We start from the raw sequence: 22,599 nt of genomic DNA, 5'->3' as shown, positions 1-22,599 counted from the left end.
AAGCCCTTTTTTAATGACATATTTTAATGTCTCTGGAGAAAGTATGAAAACAAGTATTCAGTAATTATTTTGCTGGTTTATTGTATATCATATGCTTTAGGTCCTCTTGATGCCTGCAAAAGAACTTACTAGATCTAATAGAGGAAAGTATACTGTTAACCTAAAGCACTGATAAGCAAAATTTTTGCTGAAATTAATGGTGATTGCTTACTTGGGTGCTACCTTTTTATTAGCAAAAATCGTCAACTTATATGAGAAACAGAACTATATCAGAATGCCTTTCATCAACCAGCTGGAATAACTCTTCCTAATGGAGGTGACTTTTTCTTTCATATTCAATTCTTTACCTACAATTTTGTCCTCATCTGGAGAGAAGGTCCTGCTTTTACAAGGAAAGCTCCATTTTTATTGTACGTACAAAAAAGGGGGGAAATAAGAAATAGAAAACAAAGGTTTTCTCTAAATATGAGATGCTTAAGAATTCATGTCCAGCATTCAACTAAGATGCTGATACTTTGGGTTTTTTAAAATGAAATTAGATGACTATTTTCTTAAATTACTAAACATCAGTACCTTTTTTCAAGCATGAATGTTGTAGTAGAGAGCTTTGAGTCTAGTCCAGTTCTGCCTCTGTTGATATAGCATCTGTTATTCAGCGGGCAAGGAAGTGGATTGATAGCTGAGACCAGACTGGTTACTGCACGGAAGAACCACTCTCATTTAAATAAATAAATCAGATTCCAATGATTAGGCTAGTCAAGAAGCGTTAAGGGCTAAATGCATCCTTCTCCAGTTGCTACCATAATTGAAAGAGGGTTATGGTCCTTAGTAGATCCTAGTTCTTTACAGCTTGTTTTTTTTCTGTGTATGAAATACTTTGCACTGGCTTTGTCTCTTAATACTTTTGTTTCTCTTTGTACTTTTACCTTCCTCTGGAGCTTTGCCCCTGCTCGCTACATGTTAGGTTTCATGTGGAATTCCCACTGATTTCATGTAGAATTCTGACCCTTATCTAAATTAGTGACACTGCCCTTTTCTGCAGGTGCTTCCTAACAGAGTGGCTCCCTCTGCATTGGGCAGGGGAGCTTCTGGAAGGCATGAAGTAAGCTAGTGGCTTCCTTAGTAACAAGCCTCTATTTGTATTATTTGACTTTTGAAGTATATAGCATTATGCAATCCTTACTCTTTGAGTAAGCTACTTGATTTCCCTTGGACTGTGCGGTAGCTTCTCACATGAGTAAATCTGGAAACTTCTTGCTTTTCCCAATTAAATTAATCTGTAGGCTGAGATATGCAGATAAGGGCAAACATTCACATTCTTCATCTCAGCTGCTCAGCGTGCTTTAGGAATAAGAACTCTCACAGAAGTAGTACAGATGAGGTGGGAAGGCTCCTTCTTAACTTGATGTCATGTTTCTCATGCTTTGCACTGGCTATCAGCCCTGGAAGATGATGCACTGCTGAGTATGAAAAGCCTTATTGGCCTCTTCCTCATTTACATCTTCAGTGAGATTTTAACACTCCTATTTCTCCGAGCAATCTTTTTATGATAACGGATATTTCCAAGGTATTTCTTGGATATTAGAGGGATCTCAGATGCTATCAGAGAAAATACATAACACTCTGTGGTGGCCTGGGCGTGTGATCTGAGACTGTTTTCTAGAGAGGAAAAATTCTGGTGTGTTGTACGTGATGCAATCTCTAAAAAAGTATAGTAGCTTGGGTCTCTGTCAGATGATACGAGTCAACAGGCTAAACAATTTTTGGTCTGAACCAAAATAATTGTCCTCACATTCTTGAAAGGAAATTATAGGTAATGATGAAAATGTGGAAGCCTCTTTAGCATTGCCTGAAGGATGTTTGAGGCCAAGCCTTACTCAGCCAGCCCTCCTGGATTTCTTCTAACTAGTGGCTGTCCTGACTTGCTGGGCTTTTCTTTTTCTTTTTTTTTTTTTTTTTCTTCTTCTTCAACAATTGTATTTCCTTCATAGATCTTCTGTTGGTTGATGGTCCAATAAATTTGGGGAAAAAAAAATGTTATGGCATAGCTAAGAGCTGTGCCTTTCAGGCATGTTTTTTTCTTTCCCTCAGAAAAAATAAAAAAAAAGTACAGCAGGTATTTTTAAACTGTGCATTTGAATAAGTCTGTCTGGTAAAGCAAAAAATATCCATGAAATAATGAAGCAGTGCAGGAATACTGCATGCTGACCATCAAAAAGGTCTGCACACATTTTTTCCATGTGGAGTGCATACAGCACAGGAAACAATTCATGGTATGGCAGCATACTTATTTGCATTGTGTTCACTACTTGGAGCAAATGAGAAGAGAAGGAAATGGAATCTCTAAAAACCAGAATGATAGGGTTTATGCTGGCAATTTTTCTATTAGTTTCATAGTGTTTGTCACTGTAACAGCATAAGAAATTTTTGAGTAAAATTACCAGAAACAATTTTCTATCCGTGATTTTAGTCTTTGTATGGCTATGAATATTTCATGCATGACTGTTTTTTACTATTAAAATCTATATTTAAAATTTCATGCTCAGCTTTAAAGTTCGCTCTGACTTGAAATATAGTCTTCATAGTCTTCAGAAAATCAACTTAATTTTCTCAGAACAAAAGGAAAAAATCATTTTTTTCTCCAGTGCCTTGAAGAATTTAGTTCCAGTTCCGAATTTTGATGCCATTAAAGAAAGTGGAATAAGTCTGATTCATTCAGCAGCAGCAGGAGCACATCCTCAGTGCCTTGAGTTTCTTCTCAAATCTGGGTTTGATGCCAATTTTATGTTGGATCAATGAATTCGCAAAGGCTACGATGACCGCTGGAAATCAGCATTATACTTAGCTGTTTCAAATGGGGATATCTGTTCAACACAACTGCTACTGAATGCTGGAGCCTTGCCAAACCAAGATCCCATCAATTGACTGCAAATAGCCTTGAGAATGGGCAACTATGAGTTAATAAATCTACCGTTCCGCTGTGGGGCTAATGTCAATTACTTCTGCAGAGAGAATACAACACATTTTCCATCAGCTCTACAGTATGCTCTGAAAGACGAAGTCATGTTGAGAATGCTGATAAACTATGGTTATGATGTGCACAGCTGCTTTGATTGCCCTCGAGGAAATGCTTCCCATTCGCAGTATGTGACTGATGGATGGACTTCTACTGCTATCAAAGATACAATGATAAGTGTATCAGGTGGCTTCATATGTTGGTGTTTTACTGCCAGTATCCTTCATACAACTAAGTGAAGATATACTGATGAATGTGAGCTGTCTGAAAAGGAAATGTTTTGAACTGTAAAGCAGTCTACACATAAAGGTAAAAACAGACAAAGTTTTAAAATTAGACAGATGTTGCCTGAGGCCTTGTTTATGACAGCAAACTATCATGAACAATATTTTAGAACTGTGAAAATACAACTAATGATGTGCTAATTATACGTACCGAATTTCCTCTCCGTTGAGGGATTTTTGAAACATATGGCACCCGAACAGGCTGAGACCCAGAGACACTGAGAGACCTGAGAGATGCTGAGAGACCTGAGAGATGCTGAGAGACTCCAAGCACAGACCCGGACAGAGGTATCGTGGTGAGACACGGAGACAGAGATATCACGGTGAGACGCGGAGACAGAGAATCGCAGTGGGACGCGGAAGAGTGAAGTATCGCGGTGAGACGCGGGACATCCGGAGTCGAGTTGCTACGGCAGATAGAGGCGTAAGTGGAAACGGCAGACAACGGACACCGTGTGGTGGGTTGGCACATAGCAGAGGAGTGGAGATCACAACCCTGCAGTTCGTCTGATGTAACCACGGAGGAGGAAGCGGCTCTCCAGCTTCTCTCTAGTATTCTTTCTAAGACAGGTGTATCTTGCAATGTTAAAAAGATCAAATCCTTGGTGCACTGGGCTCAGAAGGAGGGTTTCTGAAGGGAATCCCTCTAATGTTAAGCGCAGCTGAGTGGCGGCACGTAACAGATCGCTTATGGGATAAAGCCATTTCAAGTGGACAGCTAGATAAAGACCTAAGTGGGACGTGGCACACAGTGATTAATGTGCTGTGCAGTATGAAAATCGAACGGCAGCTGGCTATGGCGGTGGTGCAAGCTTTGAGCTTTGTCAGTACTGTCTGGGACTCACAGAACACTGAGTACAAAACCTGAGACCTCAGGAACGCAGCTGACACGATCTTTTTCGTCAGTTCCTGCACCCACCCTGGTTCGGGGTATGACCTCTCCAATAAAGCAATCAGCAGCAGAAATAACTAAGGGACTATTGGAGCAGAGTGCTGATGGGGAATGGGGGCTGCCCTCCCCACCCCCTGCGCCAGAAAATCTTGATAAAGCTGTGCTGCCAGCATCTGTGCCACTGCCAGGCAGCAATAAATCCACTTGGGATTCTTCACCAATGAGAGGTGCAGCAGCAGCTTGCGAAAATAGACCTTCACTGGAAGAGTTGTTCCAAGAACTGCTAGTGAAATTGGAGAACTTAAAAATTACAGATTTGGAGTAGCCTCCTTTCTTGTCTGCTCCACCAGAGCTGACTCCCTCATTGTCCATCACTACACCACCATCAGCACCAAGGAGGGACAGGTGCTCCAATGTCATACATGATGCCATCATAGAAGGGCATTGGCATGCTACATCTTTGGCCTGCCCTATTATTATTGACCCTGTGCAATGCACCGCGTGGTGGTGGCAGCCTCATGATTGCAAGCCTTTACAACAACCTCGAAAAATGGTTATGGACTACAGTTTACAATCCCAGGCAGCTCGACAGATAATTCAATGGATTTTCCAGGCAGAACTAATGTGTCCACTTGACTGTCGAAACTTGGCGCACTTATTGTTAACTCCTTCCCAATTGTTATTATTTGAAAGGGAATGGTTGCAGTTAGCACAGGGGGAAGCGGGTCAACTGTGTAAACCAGGGGAACCTCTGTATGGGATTACTGCAGAGATGTTAATGGGGACGGGTCCTTATCTCAGTACCCAGATTCAGTTGCAGTTCCCTGCGATTATTCACCAAACAGCTGCACAGTTCACACTGAGGGCTCTTCTTAGTCTCCCAGGGGAAAAGAAAGCACCTCCATTCGCATCTGTAGAACAGGCCCCTGGGGAACCATATGCTAAATTTATCGATCAGTTGTGGGCAGCAATTCCTGATCATCCTGATCTAACAGCGGAGTCTAAAAGCAGTGTGTTTAAAATGCTTGCATTTGATAATGCAGACCCAAAAACTCAAAACATCTTAGTTACATTGCCGAGTACTGCACTGGTAGAGGACATGTTGGTACAGAGAGCTGATCAATCCAGGCAACTAGATGTGTTGGCACAGAACTGTCAGAGATTAGCTCTTACAGTACCCCCCATTAACAAACAAGCCCTGGCAAAGCTCTATGAATGGCTAGTGCTTCCGCAGGGGATGAGGAATTCCCATACATTATGTCAATTATATGTGGCCTGGGCATTACAGCCAATTCGGACAGCATGGTGTGACGTAACTACTTACCATTATATGGGTAACATTTGGTTTGGTAGGCCAGAATGCTTACAGGATTCAGATTTAAAGTTTATTCAGGATAGTTTGGAAGCAAAAGGGTTGAAGATAGCCCCAGAGAAGGTTCAGCAGAACCAGCCGTGTCTATACTTGGGATGGAAAATATCAGATTCTACTATTCATCCACAGAACGGTGATATAACTACAGTGTTACATAATTTGACAGATGTACAAATGTTCCTGGATAATATGCAGTGGGGTTGCCACATTGTACGGATTACTAATAATGACTTAGCTATATTATTACCTTTATTGCGGGGCATGAGTGCAGGGCCGCAGATTGCACTAACAAATGACCAACGGCAGGCTCTTTCACAAATAGCTTCTAAGGTTGCAGCTGGCACTGCTTGCAGACATATAGCAGAAGTTGCACTCTCCTTCCTAATTAGCAATCATGTGTCTCATCCATTTGTGGTGCTTGGTCAGTGGCAAAAAGAGAAGGGGGAGAGTAAGGGATGACAAAGACAGAAACGGTATCAGGAGGATGCCACTGACACTAACAGCATGGGTAATAGGAATAGCATAAATGAAACAGGTGATGGCAAGGGTGGAATGATAGGGCAGCCTTTTTGAGTTCTGGAATGGATTTTCCTATCAATTCAGCCAAAAACGAGTGTTCAAACACAGGCAGAAGCTATTGCAGAGTTAGTACGTAAGGGTTGCTCTCAAAGTACTGAGATCAGCGGGCAGGAACCAGGAGATATTAGTCTACCAATGACTCAGGATCATTTGGAATGGTGTTTACAGCAATCCATACCACTACAAGAAGCTGTGTTAGATTACCCGGGATTGGTACATTCCCAAACTCCAAAAGGGCCTCTCTGGCAAGTTATAAGATCATGTAAATGGCAGGTAGTACCACAGCTTTCGTCCTGACCAGTGGTGGGTCGCACTGTATACACTGATGCAGGTGCGGCAAGTAGGAAAGCTGCGCGTGTGTGGTACGAGAACGGAAGTTGGGAGAAATACATAATTCTGGAGGAGACAAGGGATTCATTACAAACATTGGCATTGTCTGCAGTTGTTTGGGCTTGTCAATGCTGGATGCATAAGCCGATTAATATCGTCTCAGGCTCTCTGTATGTTTTCAGTGTGGTAAAACGAACAGATATGATGTGCCTTGATATGGCACACTAAGAGGGACAGATTATTTCTGCAGCTGCGAGATGCCATTCAGGGGAGAACTGCACCTTGCTGTGGTATCCATATACGTAGTCATCAGTTCTCAATTGGGTTAGCAGAAGGTAATTCACAAGCAGACAAATTCGTGAGTATAGTCATAAAGAGGCCTGAGAGTGATTTTGCACATGCACGAGTGTCGCATGAAATGTTCCATCAGAATGCAAAGGGTCTTTGGAGAATGCTTGGATTTACTTGGACAGAGGTGAAAGGAATAGTAAGAGTGTGCCCTTCCTGTAGTCATTATGGACCAGGGTTAGGTTTGGGTATTAATCCACGGGGTGTTAAGGCACTTGAGGTATGGCAAATGGATGTAACACGTGCCAGAATTTGGTACTAAAAGATATGTGCATGTGAGTATTGATACTTTTTCAAGATTCATATGGGCAATGGCACAGGGGGGAGAAAAAGCACACCTTGTGTGTAGACATCTGATGGTGTGTGTTGCCATTATGAGAGTGCCACAGCAGATCAAGATGGACAATGGTCCAGCGTATGTTAGCAAAAGTGTTAGAAAATTTATGAAAATGTGGGGAGTAAAGCATATCACAGGTATTCCATATTCTCCCACGGGCCAAGCAATGGTTGAACGATCACATCAGGTTTTATAGGAACAATTAGCGAAATTAAAAGAAATCAAGGACATCGATGAGCAATTGTCCAAGGCATTGTTTGTCTTGAATCACTTATGTTTGACTAGTGACCGAGAAGACCCTCCTGCGAGTATTCATTTTCAAACAATAAATATAGCAGCACCAAATGTTTTACTACAAATAAGAATGAATTACCGAGATCCTGCTACAGGAACTTGGAAAGGGCCGTATGGGTACAGAAATACAAATAACACCTGTGATTACAGTGACACTGCTAGGCAGGGTTTAGGGGCTTATGGCATGGAGACAAGGGGTTACAAGTATAGCGTTTGGAACAATCGTACAGCTATGGCCTTACTTCCTGATGTTTTTCTGATTTGCGGGCATAGGGCCTGGCAAGGCATTCTTGCAAATGCTATTAGTGGTCCATGTTACTTAGATAAACTTACTGTATTTTCTCCTAGCTTGTCGCAGTTGCGTGAGATCACCAGACATAAACGGGCATTGCTCACATCGGATTGCAATGATAATGTTGAATTGCTTGGTGTTGCAGCTGGAGCAGCATTTGCGATTTTAGTGCCACGAGTGGCATCTGCGGCCGCACTTAACAACTTAGAAAAATTGGTATACTGGGCCAAGAAGCAAGCCCATGCCACAACAGAGATACTTGAGATGTTACCAGATCAAAATAGTCTGCGACATGTGCTCTTACAGGATTGAGCTGCTATTGACTTCTTGCTTTTGGCTCAAGGGCATGGGTGTGAGGACTTTGAGGGAATGTGCTGTTTGAACCTTTCTGATCATAATGAGTCAATTCACAAATCCATTACTTTCCTGAAAGAGCACATGAGAAAGATTCAATATGATATCAATCCTTTCAATCAATGGCTTACTGATTTGTTTGAAACAATGCATAGATGGTTACTGGGATTAATCAAAGAGGGATTAAGGATTCTGTTTGTTGTGGTGTTAATCATCATTGTGTGTTGTATTGTAATAAATGTGGTTCAAAGGTTACTTGCAAAACTGTTACATCGGGCTTGGTTTGCTCAAAAAGAAAAAGGGGGTTGTTGAGAGATTTTTGAAACAGCAAGGAGGCCATGACTTGCTGCAGCTGAGCAAACCAAGCTACCAGGACGACTACGAGAAGTTCCCATGACAGTGTTCCCACATAGCCCAATTGTGGAATTTAGAAAAATATTGCTGCCAGCAGCTGGCTTCGAGGATGGGATCTACATAACTGCTAATCACAAAGGGGTTGTTTTCTTGCAGTTGTTTGTCTGAGTGCTTTTGACCAATAATCTTCTGTGAGACACTATCTGCCCCTGTTAAGTTTGCTATAAAAGTCAGGCTATTCAGGTAATAAAGAGAGAGCATGATCTGACCATATGAGTGTCTGTTGTGTTTTTGGCCGTTCTTCCTGCAACACAGGGCAGTCTTGTCCACACTGTGAAAGCAGGGAGTTGAAGGCTGATTCACTGGGTTGTCTGTTATCACGTCACTAATAGTGGAAGCCTGTTGTAGGAATCCCCTTAATCTGGCATGATAAACACTGAGCAAAAATTAACAAACCTGGATTGACCAAAACAGGTTCCTAGAGACAGCCATCAGAGTTTTACTGTATTGCAGTTTGTGAAGTCCATTTGGACATAATAAACCTTTCTTTAACTTGATGATCATAAAATCATAGAGTATCCTGAGTTGGAAGGCACCCACAAGGATCATCAAATCCAACTCCTGGGTCCCTAAAAGCACTACCCAAAAAATCAGACCATGTGTCTGATAGCACTGTCCAAACGCATCTTGAACTCCAGCAGGCTCGGGGCCATGCCCTGGGGAGCCCGTTCCAGTGCCTGACCACCCTTTTCCTGCTACCCAGCCAAAACCAGCCCTGTCACACCTCTGACTCTTTCCTCAGGTCCTATTGCTGGTCTCCAGTGAGAAGAGATCAGTGCTTGCACCTCTGCTCTCAAGATGAGGGCGTGCAGCATATACCAGGCTGGCAGGTTCCCTCTTCAGCATGCTGAGACATAGGTCTCCTCCAGCACCAGCACTGTCCATAAGTTTAAATTCCCAGCTGAGGGTTTGGAATTGCTCTTAGGGAAGGGTAGCACTATTGTTTAAGCACTTAGTTACCAAATATGCAGCTGTATAAGTTCATTTTTGGATCTACTACAGAATAAGACTCTCACATTTTCAAATTGTACTAGTAAGGCTTAATACAAGCTGTGGCAACCTCTAAAGCTCCTCTAACAGACTGAACACTTGCTCTTCCTAGAGTTCTGCTGAAGTTAAATAATTGTTCTTGTCCTGCAGAGGGGGAAGTCATTTACAGGAGTATCAAATGTATTCATATTAAACATTGTTTCCATCAGTTCTGCGAAGTGATAACCTTGTCATGGCTGAAGCATCTTTCTGGGAAAGTGGTGAGAGTAATGTTAGATCATATCGATCACACTAACATCTGCTGGAAGCTATAAAGCAGGAACTCTGGGCAGACATCAATTCAATTTTAAGTATGTATCTGATATTTAGATGTGAAATGACACACAAGTTGTTCTGGGATGGGGACCTTTGTTGGTGGTGTTATTTTTATCTATTCTTGACCCTTGTTAGGCCAAAAGTTATGTTTTGACAATAAGGTATGTCTGCAACAAAACTCAGCCTGTGTAGCATTTAAATTAAGTCTCTTTCAGAAGTCTTGACAGACCACACAGTTTACGTGGAGTACTGGGGAACTTCATATCACTTTCTTAGTGATATGGTTTAGTGGATGACTGGTTAGTGTTAGGTCAGAGGTTGGACTAGATGATCTTGGAGGTCTCTTCCAACCTAGATGATTCTGTGGTTCTGTGATTCAATTACAAGGTAGACAACACCCCTCTTTAAGGGGCGAAAAGCTCTTCCCCCATCTCAAGGTGATGGAATAACTAATAAATTACCATCTTTAACTGCGTGATTGGAATTCCAGTCTAGATTAACTCCATGTCCTTTTCATTTGTACACAGATTAAAAAGCAGTAAATCAAAATTCTACTTTTAGTAGCTTCTTCAGGTTAGCAGAGAATATTGACCAACTATTTAACGTTAAAGTACGTTTGCTCAACTTAGACTACTTACACTGCATTAACATTCATTTAGCTAACATAACAGAAGTACAGTCTGTTGCTTTAGCTGACAATGCTTGTAAATATAACTGAGAGAGGCATGGGCTGAGGTAAAAATGCTAGATTGTGACAGGTCCAGTCACCCAGGGACAGTCACACTGATTTTATCCATCAATTCACAGAAAGAACACGTGGCAAAATCTGGAGCAAAGTTTTTGAAAAGTGTAGGCAAACAATTGCACAGAAATGAATAAATAACTTATCAATCTCACCTTCTTATTTCTAGCAAATCCTTGCTCTCTAAAGCACCTTTGTCATCTGAAGATATGGGAATGCATGGGTTGGTTGTGTCTCCGTTGTCCTGTCTTCATAACCTTCCTTCCACTGCCAAACTGCCTGAAAGACTATATACTATACATGTATAAGGAATATGATCTTTATGGACAGAAAAACTTCCTAGGAACCTCCAACCTCAACTGCACTTAATTATTAGCTCTATAATTTGGAGGGAATGTTGAAGTGGGTAAGACTACCTTATGCATCTCTTTTCTTCTTTGGGGATTTTTATCTCATATGTATATTAAGGAATATGAAGTTTCAGCATTCCCCTCTTACCTCTGAAGAAAATGGGGACAACCTCAAACTGTAAGTATTGGTGATCCCATTCTATATGAATATGGTGGAATATAGAATATCTGAAAGCCATATTGCTTTAAATGCTTAGTGTGAAAATTTAAAGAACTGTTAAAATCACAGGTAGAGCTGTAAACCTTGCGTTACTGCTAGGTTAAAGGCTGTCATAACATGTAACGCTACCTCCAACTGCAAGGTTAAACTCAGGGTTTGGTTGAAGGCCATGAAGTTAACTAAAACCAGGAAGGATTTTTTTTTTTTATATCTTGTACCTTCCCTTCCCTTGCCATGAAGTAGAGGTTTTATTTATGAAGATCTACAGCAAAGTTCTAGAAAGCAGCATAAGTAGATTTTTTTCACCCAGTTAGATGATCCCACTTCCTAAGCTTGAAGCTGGGATTAACAGCTACAGCTGCCTGCTTATTATTGCAGCTAGTGTGAAACACCAGTGATTCAACAAAGCAACAGTACTTCTGAAACAGGTTAGTTCTACATCTCAGACTCAGGTATTGACGTGTCTCATCCACTATGTATTGGATTGCTCTCTTTAGAACTAGCTTCCTTTCACAGTGCTGTCCCAAGACATGCTTGCGTTTTTTTGGAGCTACTCTTGAAACAGTTGCAGCTTAAGCTTATGAAACATTTGCCTGAGACCAATCATCACTGTTGTCTTAAGGAAGTCTTACATGACACACACAGACCCACAGCATGCTTATTCTGTACTGATACTAGTCTGTGTAATTAAAAAAAAAAAAGATCAACACATGTGGTATTAATAGTATTTATTTATTCCTTCATTATCAGGTAAGCATAGATTTTCTCGTTGTACATGCATCTGTATTCACTTAAAGTTACATAATTCAAAAGTCTGCTTTTCTCCAGAAAAATCTAGAAATCTTATAAAATACAAATTTAACCATAATGTAGTTATGACCCCTTGCTTTTTACACTGTGTCTGTCATGTAATTAAGAAAACTAATGAAGACAGTGAAAATATGTAAGTACCCATGTTAATAGTTGTGCTGGTATAGCTTCTTGGTATAGCTTCTGTACACATGAATTCTGATCATTACCATAACGACAGCTCTGTATAACGTGCTACACATCGTCAGGTAACTAGAGCAACATGTGCACTAAAACAGCCAGCTAAGAGAGTAAGGATTTTCTTCTAATGTTCAGTCTTTGATTGTTGCAGAAGTTATCAGCATTCTCAAGTACAGCAACTTCCTCTGAGTATATCTGGCTAATATGATTAAACTTAAGGGAATTGAGATATCATTTGAGATAACAGAGGGATTCAACTGCACGTTAAAACTTCGTTCAGTGGGAGGGAATGCATCCTGTCACCAATAATGGTGCTTCCTCAAAATCAGTATTATGAAATAAGCAGGCAGCTTTCGCATCAGTACAAATTCCCCCCTGGAAGTTACTATACATACTTAAGCTTTTATTTAACCTACAAAATGCTGACTGAAGCTCTGGCATAATACATAATTTACTATTCATGCTTCCAAGATTAAGACAACAATCAAAGCTGAATTAAGTATACTAGTGGAGGTTTTAATACAGCTATTCAGGGAAAAAGCGTGTAAGTCTCAAATGTTGCAAAAATCACATTTCACTAGAACAGGACCCATCCAGAATGTCATTGTAAGAATTTGACCACTCCACTGTATTATAAAAATGACCTGAAATATTGTACAAAATTGTTGGCTTGCAACATGGACTTCATTAGGGATACAAGTGCATTCATAATGACACAACAACTTACTCATGTCATAATAACTTAGATACCACTGTGGCAGGACAGAAAAGAAAAAAACACAACTTACTGCCTGGGTGAAAAAAAAAAAAAAAAGCCTCGGAGACTGATAGACTTGCAAGAAGTTTTCTAAAATAGAGCAAAGGAAATAATATAAAATATCAGCTCTTGTTCTTAGACTAGATGTTATCTCAATTAAACTCAGTAATCAGAGGAAGATTTTCATTCTCTGTGAATTCTGAAATAATAAGAGACTATATAACAAAACTTTCTCCAGTGGCTTCTCCTACATTCTGTGCAACTGTAATTCATCAGAATTCACCTTGAAGATATGCACAGTCAGTTTTGTTTCTGTATATCAATGTACACCAATTACATCTTTATAAATGGTTTTGCAGTGTTAGGTTTTTTAGCTGTGGGTTCACATCCATATGAAGATGAAATTTGACTGGATTGTAGAAGGGAAATATTTCTGAACTCTTAAACATTACTTGACTGTTAGTATCTTAAGTTGTCTTGATATAGTTTAAAACCTAAAAAGATTAAGGAAATAACAGACTGTCAAATCCACGTTAGTTTATACAACACACTTGTTACCAGTTCTGTGTGGCTAAGTTGCATATGACTGTTAACTTGTCCTCTGGTTTAGACTTCAAGAAATATATTCCTGGCCATAAAAGGAGTGGTAGGTATTATCTGTAATGCAATAAAATGCATTTCCATAGTTTGCCCATGCTTCTTTTATGTTTTGATATTCATGACGTTATATACATAAAGAACTTATGTAGCTTGAAACAACTGACAGCAAGACCTGCATGGTCTACATAGTGTAATAAACTTAATATCCCTTACCCAATGGAAAAAAAGTCAGTAACTGTTAGGCTGGAATTAGCAACGTAACTTAGTCCTAAAAAAACACTGCTGACCTATGCAACATCCTTTTAAGACTGTGTACTTGAAAAAATAGTTTCTGAAATAATACAAGGTTCACATGAAGCAAACTACAGCTTCGGCTGAAAGTGCCTGGAAGATCAGTCCCTAATTAAAAAGTAACAGGAAATATTAATCAGGAGAAATAAATTATGGGAACAGAAACCAATAGGTAATTTAATTACAATAATAGGTTTTGAAATTCTACCCCAGTAGCTTCCAGGAGAACTTGAGGTGTTTATGTTAAAATTGTACTCTCAAAGTAAGTATTAAGCATTTCATATTTTTAATTAACAAAAATATTTTTCAATAAATTAGTTCTGTTCTACTTTCATGTCCTGATGTTTCCTGACTTGCCATTTGCTCCTGCAGTTTGTGTCACTCTCCTGGATGCATTTCTATCTTTTTACTCATTTTATACCAGCAAAAGTCTTCTGAACAAGCAAAAAACCTTGATTTCATTCATGTTATATCTCATCGTTTTTGTTAAGCACTGTTCCCCTCATTAATTTTCAGTGGTTACGAGAGAAGAATCATCCACTGCAAGTGAAACGCAATTCACTCCTAAACTGTTTTAGAAAACTAGATTTAGTCGCAATAGATGGGAAAGCCTGAGCTAAAACTGAAGTAATTCCAATCATAAATAGTTAAATCTGACAAATTCCTTAACAGTTATTTCATGTCCCATCTTCCTCCTCATAGTTACATACTTAAGTCTAAAACATTAATGGTAGGAGTCAAGAAAAAATATATTAATTCTATGTCAGCAGTGCTTTCTGGTGAGCTTGCTAATCTATTATCTGTCTTCCCAGTGGAGCGGTGGCTATTGCAGCTAATCTTACTCTGACAGTTTGGTGACTAGATTCTAGGAACTGGATACCACTAACCACACTCTTCCTGAGGTGTTTCATACTTACTTCATCTTCAGCATGTACTTAAGGAAGACGCAATAACCTTGAGCTGTGCTGGCATGATACATGTATTTGATTGATAGAAAGCAGAAATAGTGAAAAAAAAAAAAAAAAAAAAAAGACCATAAGAGAAAGAAACACAAACTAGATCAATTTCCAGAAATAGTTGCATGGCAGCCAGTTTATCTGTAAGCCTGTATTTAGGCACAAAAAGGAGAAAAAAGAAAAGATGCATCTGCTGCCTTTCTGTACTTTTTTTTGAATGAATAAAAACAGTATCTTACAGATGAGATGACAATACAAGACTACAAACAAAGTAAAAATGCCATTTAAAAATTTTGTGGTTTTTTTTTATTATTATTATTATTATTTATTTTTTAACAAAAAAGCCTCAGTTTTGTATGGTCCACGTGACAGTGTGCTGGCCAAATCTGGCCACAGGCTGATGCTATTGGGCGTGACTGGGCAACACCAAAAGCAGTTACTTCCGCAACTGGCTACAGTGGGGATGAAACATTCTGGAACCGGAGCTGCTAACTACCTCAGGAAGAGTGCCTTAAGTCTCTTCATTGCTCAGTCTCCCACACCACCTCCTCTTTTAAGGTAGGAATATTGTGACTACTTCCACAGCTGCTCAGTCTCTTCTATGTGCTATGGGGCCTGTGGCATCACGCAAGCTACTCTAGTTTCTGCTGCAGTAGCAGCCCCAGCAAAGCAGACTTATTCCTGCAGCAGGCACTGCTCCCTTCTCTCTCCTGCTACAGGATCCAGATGCAGTTAAGTTTCTGCATAGAACTTTTCATCTCCAGCAGAAAGAACAGGAGGAGATTACCGTTGTTAGCCACTACTCCTGTGAGGAGAGTTAAGGATAGCATTCCCTCTGTGCATCTACAGATGCTTAGCAGAGAGGTTCTGAGCTTCCTCCCTTACTTAATCAGTGCCAACCAACTCTAGCTCTAAAGGACTGGGCCATCACCAGCTGATGGGAAATATTCTGAAAATTGCTTCCATTTCTGAACACCAGAAACACTCTGCAATAAATTGTAAAACAGTCATAACTTATAATACAACTTGGAATATAAGTATTTTCTTTCTACATTTCCTATTACTTTCAGGCCCCTATTAGAGAGAGAACTGTATCATTGGAGTTTAGTACTTACAGTAATTAGTGCAAAAATAAATATTTCTTTTTACTTCAAACAAGTTTTCTCTTCTGGATCAAAAGATGAATGCACATTTAGTATTATACAAAATAAATGTTACACAGGGTATGAACCATGGAGTTCAGGCTTACAAGGTATAAACAGGCATTACTTTGAAAAACATGTTATGGGATTTGATTCTAGGATGTAGACTAGCATAGTCTTTTACTTCTGTTTGCAAAATACAGCTCCATAAAAAGTCTTTAAAAGCCTTAACTCATTTTCAGTAAACGTAGTGTACTGGTAGCAAGGCATTTATAGATTCAGAAGATTTTTCAAATGATAAAATTCAAGATGTTCCTGCAACTCTAAGCATGTTTTTTTTTTGTTTGTTTTTTAATAAAAAAGTGAACTCAAAGGCTCACAGATTCTTATCTCATGCAGTGGGGAAAAACAAGAACATGGCACTTCTGCTACAAGAATATATACATTATTCTTACTGTTTGATAAGGAATGTTTTATACATTCCTCACGCAGTGTAGTGCAACTGCATCTTTTCAGTTTTTATATAGGTCTGACAAAGTATTTTTTTCTTTCCTGTTCAAAGAAGCCTTCCAGCATTCACACAAAAAAAAAAATCAAGATGTGCAATATGAAACAAAAAAATATGATCTTCCTGTCTAGAACTATTGCACATCTCACTGATGTTAATAGGGATGTTTCTTTCTAAGGACAGTTCTGTGCAACAAGTTATGTAAAGCTTAGCACTGCCTTATTTAGGCATCCACTTTTGTTTCCAGCAAAGTGTTCTGCATACTTGTGTAAAGAATAAATTTCACCATACTGTTTAAGAATAGTCAGAGTTTTAAGTCTTGATTCAAAAGCAGTCAATTACACAGGCAGGTAAAAGGGAAAAAATGTAAGAGTTTTTCCATACTGCAGAGAATTTTTGAGAAAACAATTTTGTAATAAACACGGTAGCATCACCATGCTTTATCTGGCATACAAAAGAGAAATTATACTGACATGAAAGTGGAAATCACTTAATTGAGAAAGAAAAATCAAGGCATATACGGGTCTACACATCATGTAGTTTTTTACCTTTATGCAATACAACAGACCCTCCACTTACATTTCACTTCTTGTAGAACTTATATCCATGATTCCAATTTTAATTAAGTAGGCAACCTTAGGTTTCAGATGCTTTCTTCTTCTTTCCATCTTCTCCTAAATCACTGTCTTCTGACTGGCTACTGCTAAGGACTACAAAGTGTCCTTCTCCACTACTTGGGTTTGATCTGCTGGAAGCAGCTATCAATCGGCTTTGCTCCTCTAAGTCCTAATTTAAGAAGAGGGGGGAACAAAGGGGGGAAAAAAAGTCAGCAAAACAATACTCATTTTAAAGTTGTCTGAAGTGAAACAGGACACCATCATTCTGATTTGTAAATTGTCTTTTAACATTATCAATGGACAACTTTTTGTAGAGAAGGGGTTAAAAGAACGAGTAGGAAACCAAACTATTTTGGCTTCAGTAGCTGGAATTATTAGAATACATCTGTACCAGCAACCCATAAGAAAAAGCAGGTTAGAACAAGGAGCTTGGCCTACGGCCTGCAGACCCTTCCTTACTATATAGCAAATGAACCATCTCTGTACATGGCAGACGGTTATTTGCCACATATGGGGCAGTTCATGCATGTGACAACAGTGTTTTTATTTTGGGCCTGTGATAGTTGTTCCTTCAAGCACTGCTCCTGAGTGCACCTATAAAGGTGTTCTGTGTTCTCCTCAGAATAGCTTTTTAAACATGACCGTGAAATTAGACAAAATCTGCACAGGAAATACTTTCAAAAATTAACTTTATTCCACAATGTTCTGGGAATTTGTACTAAAAACTGTGAGACTGTAGCTGGAAGTAAAAAACTACAAAATAAAGATAGCAAGTAGGAAAAAAAAAACAAAAAGAAATTTTAAGAAATAACATACCTTTTCGATTTGTTTTTGTTTACTTAATTCTTTTTGTTGTTTCTCTCTGACTCTCTCTATTTCTTTTGCCTTTTCTGATGCTTTTCGATCCTGAAGTGTAAAAATGTAAACAAAAGTAATGAACAACAGTCTGACATGTTTGATACAGTACTGATTTATATGAGTTTGTTCAAAACTGTTAAACACTTAATTAGTCTTCTCTTAATGGACAGGTATGCTTGGTAAAGGTATTAAGAAATCATCTTGAATATTGTTCTAATGTAAACATGGCTCAAAGTCTTTTTATCTCGGGTTTAAGTTCTATAAAACAAATCCCTTAGAGTACTCCACAGCAGCATTCACTGCATCTATAAGCATCTTGCAGAGTATCACACAGAATCACACAGAATTTCTAGGTTGGAAGAGACCTCAAGATCATCGAGTCCAACCTCTGACCTAATGCTAACAGTCCCCACTAAACCATATCCCTAAGCTCTATATCTAAACGTCTTTTAAAGACTTCCAGGGATGGTGACTCCACCACTTCCCTAGGCAGCCTGTTCCAATGTCTAACAACCCTTTCGGTAAAGAAGTTCTTCCTAACATCCAACCTAAAACTCCCCTGGCTCAACTTAAGCTCATTCCCCCTCGTCCTGTCACCAGGCACGTGGGAGAACAGGCCAACCCCCACCTCGCTACAGCCTCCTTTAAGGTATCTGTAGAGAGTAATAAGGTCACCCCTGAGCCTCCTTTTCTCCAGGCTGAACAAGCCCAGCTCCCTCAGCCGCTCCTCGTAGGACTTGTTCTCCAGGCCCCTCACCAGCTTCGTCGCCCTTCTCTGGACCTGCTCAAGCACCTCCATGTCCTTCTTGCAGCGAGGGGCCCAAAACTGAACACAGTACTCGAGGTGCGGCCTCACCAGAGCTGAACACAGGGGGACGATCACCTCCCTAGCTCTGCTGGTCACACAGTTTCTTATGGAAGCCAGGATGCTGTTGGCCTTCTTGGCCACCTGAGCACACTGCTGGCTCATATTCAGCTGACTATCAACCATCACTCCCAGGTCCTTCTCTGCCTGGCAGCTCTCCAACCACTCATCTCCCAGCCTGTAGCTCTGCTTGGGTTATTGCACCCCAGGTGGAGGACCCGGCACTTATATATTTTGTTACACATACTACATATACAGTCTCCATTCCCTTCTTGAGGGTACCTTCCCCTAAAAGAAGATGCTTACCAGTTCTGCATGAAGAGCTATCTGTTTTGCCAGTCCAACGGAGTCACAAATCTACATACAGATCAGATTTGAAATAATCTGTAAAGATCTAATACAAATGCCTTCGAAAATACACCATATTGTCATATCAGATATGACAGAATATTAAAACATTTTGCGGTACTATCAGGTTAACTCTGTTTCAGTACATAAACAAAATACTTAGCCAGCTTGAATGGATTGGATCTAACATATTTGAATCCATGTCAGGTTCCAAACCGATACAAATATAACTATCACCAATACCTTTTCCCCTTCGTTATTTGATTCAAATATATAGCAGATGGAAGTTTGGCGGTTGTCAACTCTCCCTCCTGAAGTTTTCAGCACAAATCCAAAGAGGCGCTTATTCTCCTGGTGCGTAGTGTACAAGACTACGTTGGGCAAAGGAAACTGCCAGAAAGGAACAAGTATGGAGATATTAAAACCAGTTTCAGATATTTTCTATACGAAGTTTCACTGTACTGCACATTACTTTGTTATCAAAAATATGCAACCACACCAGCAAAAGTTACAATCTGACTGGACATGCAACTGCCAAACACACAAAAAAAAAAGGAATTTGGAAGGGGAAGATTAAATGATTCAGAAGATAGAGGAGTCTCATTTGCCATGAGATTCAGTCATCTTTCTAAATGCAAATAAGCATTTTATTTATTTTTTAAAAACAGATACACATACATATTGCATTTTTGACTAAGCTTTCAGTATTTGGTGCATTTCTCTAAAACTTTAACTGCAAATAGTTCAGCTTACCTGAACTATGTAAGCAAGAAAACAAGCAAAAAAAAATCCATATAGCCTTACTATTTTATTACAATAAAAATACTTTGCATTCTTAATTCCTAAAAGAATTCAGACTAGGCATTTCAAATATATGCTTTAAAAACTTGACAAAGGATCAGTTTTTAAATTCTGAAGGTCCCTATTAGAAGTGTTATAAACTGACAGGATGAGAGTTCTTCCTAACCTTAACTGCACACACTTAGAATACTAGACATTCGACCTGTTGGTTTATCTCACCTTTAATAGCTTCCAGCTTTGGGGCAGTTTTGAACTTGGTGTCACAAAGGTAAAGAAAAAAAAAGGGGAAAAAAAACTAATATTTTAAGCTGTGGGTTTCATATGCTTAGGATTTCCTTTTACGGAAACGACAATTTAGAGTCCCTGACAAGTTGAGCGTCTTTAAAAGAAGACCCAAAGAAGTTAAATGACAGACCTGAAACTGTGCAGAAACAAAGGGCAGAGAGGGGAGCAAGAGCTTCAAAATACAAAAAATAAAGATTGCTAATACTGAAGAATGAAGTTTGCCACATTTCATCTGCTATGAAGAATTCCACCTGTTTTTTCATGTATATTTATTGCAAAAAAAAAAAAAAATCAAAAACATACAACACTAAACATAATTATGGATTAAAAACAACACAAAAAAACAAACACCAACCCAAACCTATTGGACTTCTGAACTTATTTAACTCTAACCTTAATAATACTTCTCTAACACATACATTAATATTTCTAAACAGACACATTATTAAAATAAAATATTATTATTTTCCTAAGATTTTACCCTATAAAATCATGGGAAAAAATGTTTCAAAACATTTTTTTGATCATTCAAAAAAGATCATTCCCCTTAAACCTTATTTTCTAGTGTTTTTCTGTTTATGTTTAGATGTTTGCATCTGTCTCCCAATTTTCATGGAAATTTTTGTAGAAATTTCATGGTGTCAGTGATTTTTGCTAACATTTCATGATATCATTTTAAAAGTAATAGAAATATTTTGTCAGATATTTATCTCAAAATGTAAAGTTACTTACTCGTAGTCTTGTAACTTGTGTCTGTGGATCGATTAACCTAAAAAATTGTTTTTAAGAACAAATCAGAAAGTAGATTTTACTTTCATTCACAAAGTGAATGAAGATTACACTATAAATAAGCATCAGTAGAAGTCAGAAGCAAACTTACTTTAAACAGTCACAAGTGACTAATAAATGTGATTCTGTCATCCGGAAAATGTTATGGATAGCCCGAGCTGCTAATATTTGACGCATTGTTTCATAAACAACGTCTGGACTTTCATCAGACTTCACAGCCATAGAGCCAAGAAATCTTACAATAAACAACTGATGAAGAATTGAATCTAAGAGAAACAAAAGTACTGAGTAAGTGATCTCCACTTTGGGTCTTCCATTCCTGCAGTCAGGAAAACTCCAGGCTTCCAATAACTTGAGAAGAGTTTGCTTGTATCTACAAATTACAGGTACAATTACTAAACAGCAAGTCACACATCTTTTCATTTCATTTCATGAATACAAAAGATGCGATACAATGATTAAAAAAACAAAACAGGACTTTCAGGCAGTCTGATTTAACTCGTCTAATAATACATTGCTAATGTAATATAACTAAGCACTCTAAAAATGGTGTTAAATAAGAAGGTCCAGGTGAAAATAAAAAATTAATTTGTAAATTCTATTATTCACTTTGTATTTAAAGTTTGTTTTTTATTTTTACCTTCTGTTTCAGATTTTGAGCCTCCAGATTCACCAAAAGGATTTGCACGTCTATTAAAATATGAAAACATTAAACCAGGAGTCAGATTACAAGAACCACTAATGAATAATGCTGTAGTCTCACGTTGCATCAAATAAGATCAAGGTGTAATGATTTCACAATTTATGATCTGGAGGAATAACGTGTTATAAATAATAAGAGCAAGCAATTTAATTGGAAGAAAGACATAAATTGCTATATTTGAGGGCTCAAATCATGGGCAGAGTACCAAGCATTCTGTCTTATTGCTACCACAGAGAGTTTGACTCACACGGTATTTCTTATACTCAAATTAAGCCCAAGTCAAAGCTTTGTTATTTGAAAAGGTACAGTTTTAGGCAATGAAATACAGAATTCAGGAATTACAGCCAAAAGCTACTACTTTCATTATTCCGTAGGAGCACTGCATCTCTTACCACTATCTCAAGTTGTTGAATTATTTACTGAAAAAAGTCACTGGTTTTATTTCAAATGCAGCTTCCTGAAAACATCACTGGGCTTTTACTCTTAGAGGGTCAAGAGAAATGTGGCTGTTTCTGCCTCTCAAAGACAGAAATACTACCAGTAACAACAACAAGTGAAAATATTCTAGGCTTCCAAGTCTACATTTTCAATAACAGTAAAGCAATGCTGAATAGAATACAGGGAATGGGAAATTAATTAAATCTTCTAAACCCTTTCTCCTTGGCTAACTGGCAGCTGAAAAACTCTTGTCAAGGTTTTGTAAACCTCAAATTAGGTTTTAATAGGGGGGTAATGAAGCTATCACCTCTCAACAGTTAACATTCTAAAAGCAAATTTCAGAACTAAGAGAAAAAATAAGTGAATCCAGCTACATGTCGGAAATCTTAAGAGATGTCCAGTTTAATAAAATGGTTCTAGATTGAACTCTGAAGTCAAGACTGCATCACTATAATGCTTAAATAACATGGACTCAATCAAGAATCCTCCCATTGAATGCTGGCCTGCGTAAATATACTACAG

The 22,599-nt window shown here is 38.8% G+C and overlaps 1 protein-coding gene and 1 pseudogene across 4 annotated transcripts in view; one reads left to right on the top strand and one right to left on the bottom strand.

Annotated features, from left to right (window-relative positions):
• Window positions 1-19: 19 nt before the first annotated feature.
• Window positions 20-10,928, top strand: LOC309881925 (dynein axonemal heavy chain 12-like; annotated as a pseudogene). Its single transcript has 3 exons — window positions 20-3,189; window positions 9,712-9,852; window positions 10,729-10,928. The product of its transcript is annotated as a dynein axonemal heavy chain 12-like (transcript).
• A 937-nt stretch (window positions 10,929-11,865) lies between these two features.
• APPL1 (adaptor protein, phosphotyrosine interacting with PH domain and leucine zipper 1) overlaps window positions 11,866-22,599 on the bottom strand; it is a 30,955-nt gene continuing 20,221 nt past the window's right edge. For 2 of the 3 annotated variants that reach the window (XM_082768447.1, XM_082768448.1), the window contains 7 exons: window positions 21,577-21,626; window positions 21,028-21,202; window positions 20,880-20,916; window positions 19,305-19,451; window positions 19,020-19,070; window positions 17,807-17,896; window positions 11,866-17,159 (listed from right to left, as the gene is read on the bottom strand). In XM_082768447.1, the coding sequence (XP_082624573.1) occupies window positions 17,010-17,159; window positions 17,807-17,896; window positions 19,020-19,070; window positions 19,305-19,451; window positions 20,880-20,916; window positions 21,028-21,202; window positions 21,577-21,626 (700 nt within the window). In that variant the 3' untranslated portion in view covers window positions 11,866-17,009. The remainder of the gene's footprint in view (window positions 17,160-17,806; window positions 17,897-19,019; window positions 19,071-19,304; window positions 19,452-20,879; window positions 20,917-21,027; window positions 21,203-21,576; window positions 21,627-22,599) is intronic. The other variant, XR_014318203.1, reaches the window with a different exon arrangement.

Source organism: Aythya marila (genome assembly GCF_965140915.1).
Source record: "Aythya marila genome assembly, chromosome: 10".
NCBI classification, from domain to species: Eukaryota; Metazoa; Chordata; class Aves; order Anseriformes; family Anatidae; genus Aythya; species Aythya marila.
This window is presented reverse-complemented; position numbering and strand designations above follow the sequence as displayed.